The sequence below is a fragment of the Alligator sinensis genome, unplaced genomic scaffold, assembly GCF_000455745.1.
Source record: "Alligator sinensis unplaced genomic scaffold, ASM45574v1 scaffold573_1, whole genome shotgun sequence".
NCBI lineage: Eukaryota > Metazoa > Chordata > Crocodylia > Alligatoridae > Alligator > Alligator sinensis.
This window is the reverse complement of record NW_005841877.1, coordinates 3,783,281-3,787,024: the sequence shown is the minus strand read 5'-3', so window position 1 is coordinate 3,787,024 and position 3,744 is coordinate 3,783,281. Positions and strand designations below refer to the sequence as shown.

General features: G+C 44.3%; 1 protein-coding gene across 1 annotated transcript in view; it reads right to left on the bottom strand.

Annotated features, from left to right (window-relative positions):
• SNX18 (sorting nexin 18) overlaps window positions 1-3,741 on the bottom strand; it is a gene marked incomplete at its 5' end in the record, with an annotated part of 25,122 nt that extends 21,381 nt beyond the window's left edge. The window contains one exon of the mRNA XM_006017288.2: window positions 2,763-3,741. Coding sequence (XP_006017350.2) covers window positions 2,763-3,741 — 979 coding nt within the window. The remainder of the gene's footprint in view (window positions 1-2,762) is intronic.
• Window positions 3,742-3,744: the final 3 nt, after the last annotated feature.

Below are 3,744 nucleotides of genomic sequence, written 5' to 3'. Positions count from 1 at the left end.
GTATTCCATTCTGCAGAAAATACTTGAAATATTTATTGAGCCAGAGAAAGAGTGAAAACATGGTAGAGAGCCTGGTAATTATCACCTTCACTCAGGAGACCCAAATTCTAGACCTTTCTCCCAGGAATAGTTTACACAATATAGAATGACATCAACAGGATACATTAAGATCACTTAACTTGAGAATATTTTATATCCAGGGTTGAGGGTGCTCTTCTGGAAGGTATACCTTATTCAAATTCAGGCAGAGGAAGGATCTAATACCAACTGTCCCACATCCCCAAGTACTGCATTAACTGCCAGCCTATTGGGCTGGTCAGCACCATCATTTTGTGGCAAAAGGCTGAGCTGGCTTAGATGCTTAACTCCAGAAAACCATTTGTGGATGTAAAACCCAAATACAGAAAGCTGCTTATCTATGGCCAAGCAGACTCTTTTGGTGGGAAACATTTGGCAGTCTCTCTAGTGCAAAAGGAGTATTACACAAAGGTATTCAAATCTACCCCACACGCAGACCTCTCAACCTGCAATATATGCACATTCTTGACCTAACATTTATAGTCCCCACATTTTCCTAAATGTCACATAATTGGATGTGCAGAGAGAGAAGTAGGAGGGGCCCTTGCACAAAAACCTACATCCTAAATTTCTGTGTACAACAGTTTGTTTAGCTGCAGTACAACAAATAGTGGCAAGAGGTAGGGGACTACAATCCCCACCTGCTTGTGTATGCTTTAGGCACAACTACTCCCATTTTTTGCTTGGGGTTAGTTTTGAAGGCTACTGAAGAGAAAGAACAGAACCTCCTTCAGGCAATAGTTTTTCTTGATACAATCCAAGTGTAAGTGTGGAAGAAATTAGCATATGAACCTTTTTCACCTTACCAATGTGTCTACTGGGTCACTTTAAAGGGAAGTTTTTGGGAGGGTTAATTAGAAGAGGAATGTCCAAGGTAAAAGGCAAAATGCAGAGGAATGACATTACATTTACATTTCACAGACAACCTGCTAACACAGACAGATAACAGATTTTGTTGGGCAGGTATGATATACAAGCAATTCTTTTATACTGGCAGGTTTCTGTACTTTGTTGATTATGATACTAAAGGGACACAGGTAGCCTTAAAAAAAAACCTGTGCTGTCAAAATATCCTGTTTAAATAGTTTTACACTATTAAAAGGTATTTTAGCCAATTTCCTTTAACACTAAAAATTAATTCCTCACGTTAGTTATTAATCACTCTCATTATTCAATGCAGAATGCTTCATTTTAAAACTTGCCATTTCCTAAAGAAGTGACATCACCAGGGTCATCCTCCTCTCTCACTTTAAAACGTCTTGCATACATTAATACTACTATACACTGTAATCCACAAGCTTAAAAAAAATACCACCCCCAATTCTCCTTTACGTAATGGAGAAGGGTTCTGTTTACACAGCAGAAAAATAATCAGAATTCATCATATGAAAATGTTTCTTTCATGAAGTTTACATACATAACAAGAAAAATTACACTTTGTTGTAAAAGTATGTTAAAGTTATGCCTGTGAACACTGGCTCCTCACATTTTCTCAAAAATCTGTGATTCAGTCATCAGCACCTATTTCACAAAAAGCTACCCGTTTCAAATCAACTAATTTTGCCTTAAATTTTGAGAGACAGTTCTGCAAACAAAAGCTGTGAGGCATGTCACATGAAAACAAAGTAATGGATGCCTTTTTCTTCCCCTGCGGGTGGCAAGTCAAGCCTTCATTATATAACTAGATAGATGATTGATGAATTGAGACACTAGGATGAGGACTTTAACTTTACAAATGGGAGCCTTCCACATAAGTTGTTAATGTTAATGTTAAATTTAATATTATATTTATGTGGAAGGTGTCATTGGTCTTACAGTATTCTTTCCCTCCAGTGGATCCTAAAGTGTCTTGCCATGGTCAGAACTTCAGAAACTGCTACATCTCAGATCGACAATGGCAAGTAGAAGAAAAGAATAAGAGGTGAATAGAAACCTTTATGCAGTGAGGGAGAGAAGAAATTTTAGCTGGGGACACTGTAGCACAAGTGTCACAAGACTGACTTGTTTACACAAGCGTCACAAGACTGATTGTCCAGCTACAGTAGACAATACCACAGCATGTTCAACATCCAAAACACTTTCATAGCAAAGCACATGTAATACAAGGTTACACATAGAAACCTCAACCAGGTTGCCCAATTCCTCCATCTGTTTCTCCATTTGAAAATGAGACTAATAATATTTCTAATTGGGCTGTTCTAGAGGTTGCTTTTAAAGTGCCTCCACAGGATGGGATGAAAGGAACATTAGGCATATTACATTCTCAGGCTGTTTCAAACCAATTCTTTAATAGACAAGATAGATTATTTTAAGATAATAATGCTAGGAGCTACAAGAGTAATAAGAGATGCTTTTGCATCACTTCATCTTCAGGAGCCTTTCATAAACATACTCGTTAACCTTTCACATATGGCAGGTACTTATTCCCATCCTATAAACAGCTAGAGAAAGACCAATTTAAGGCCTGATATTAGTAGAAATGACTGGATCTTTGGTACAAAAATGAAACTGTTGAACCACCCTGTTTTGCATTTACTAAAAATGCAGCAGGATACAGTCCAAAGCCAGCATCAGCAAGCATCAGAGCTGGAAACAGAACATAAAGTTTCTGACCCCCGTATTTCTGCATATTTGTATATGCAAACCCTGATCAGCATCAGAAAGATAAGATATGAGGATGTTACCTTTCTGGACATGGATGATATCTGGGAAGTTAGCCAGATGTCCCTGATACAGTGCTAACAAATCCATCACAGGGTCAAGGTCCTGTCGGGGCTGCTCTGCGAAAAGCTCACCGATGGTGTCATAGGCGTCCGCTGTGAAGGCGATGGCTTGGTTGAGGCCGGCCGAAAAGGCCTGCTGGTCCAGCTCGAAGGCCAGGCTGAGGCACTTGAAGGAGTGCCCTACCTTCTGGTACTCCTTCTTGAAGCCGGTGACCTGCTTGCGGGCGAACTCGTTGGCAGTGTGGTTGAGCTGCAGGGTGCTCTCGTCCATTTTTTTGGTGAAGGCTTTGAAGCCGTCTACCTGGCTCTCCACCTCCTGCAGGTCCAGAGTGGTGCCGGGGCCCGTGGGGACGCTGATAGCGAGGAAGAAGTTGGCCCCCACCATTTCATCCCTCTCGGCCTTGCGCTTGCCCTGCTTCCAGGCCTTCTCGTCGGTGCTGGGGCAGGTGAGGAAGTGCTGGAAGGCGTCGCACTGGGCCAGCACCGGGTGGCTGCACATGTGGTCCATCCACCAGGCCAGGCCCTTGCGGCGCTTGGAGATGAAGTCCTCCTCGAAGCGCCCAGTGGCCTGCTTCTCGGGCAGGTGGGGCACCGAGATGACGGGGAACTTCTCAGCCAGGCGCCCGTAGAGCCAGTCGAAGTGCTTGTAGCGCCGGTGCACCTGCTGCCCGGTGTGGCTGGGCACCAGCTTGTAGGCAATGTAGCTCTTCATGCCCTTGAACTTGGTCTGCTTGGTGGGGTCCTCGATGGAGCACTGGAAGGGGTAGGGGTCCCCCTGCCACTCGGGCCCGCGCCCACCCAGAACCACGCACAGCTTGTCGCCGTCCTTGACGAAGCCCGACGCCTCGCCCAGCACGAAGGCCTCCCCGCCTGACTTGACGAAGGTAGAGAAGCGGTTGAGGTTGCGGCTCACCGTGGCCGAGCTCTTGGCACCGCCGCCCGC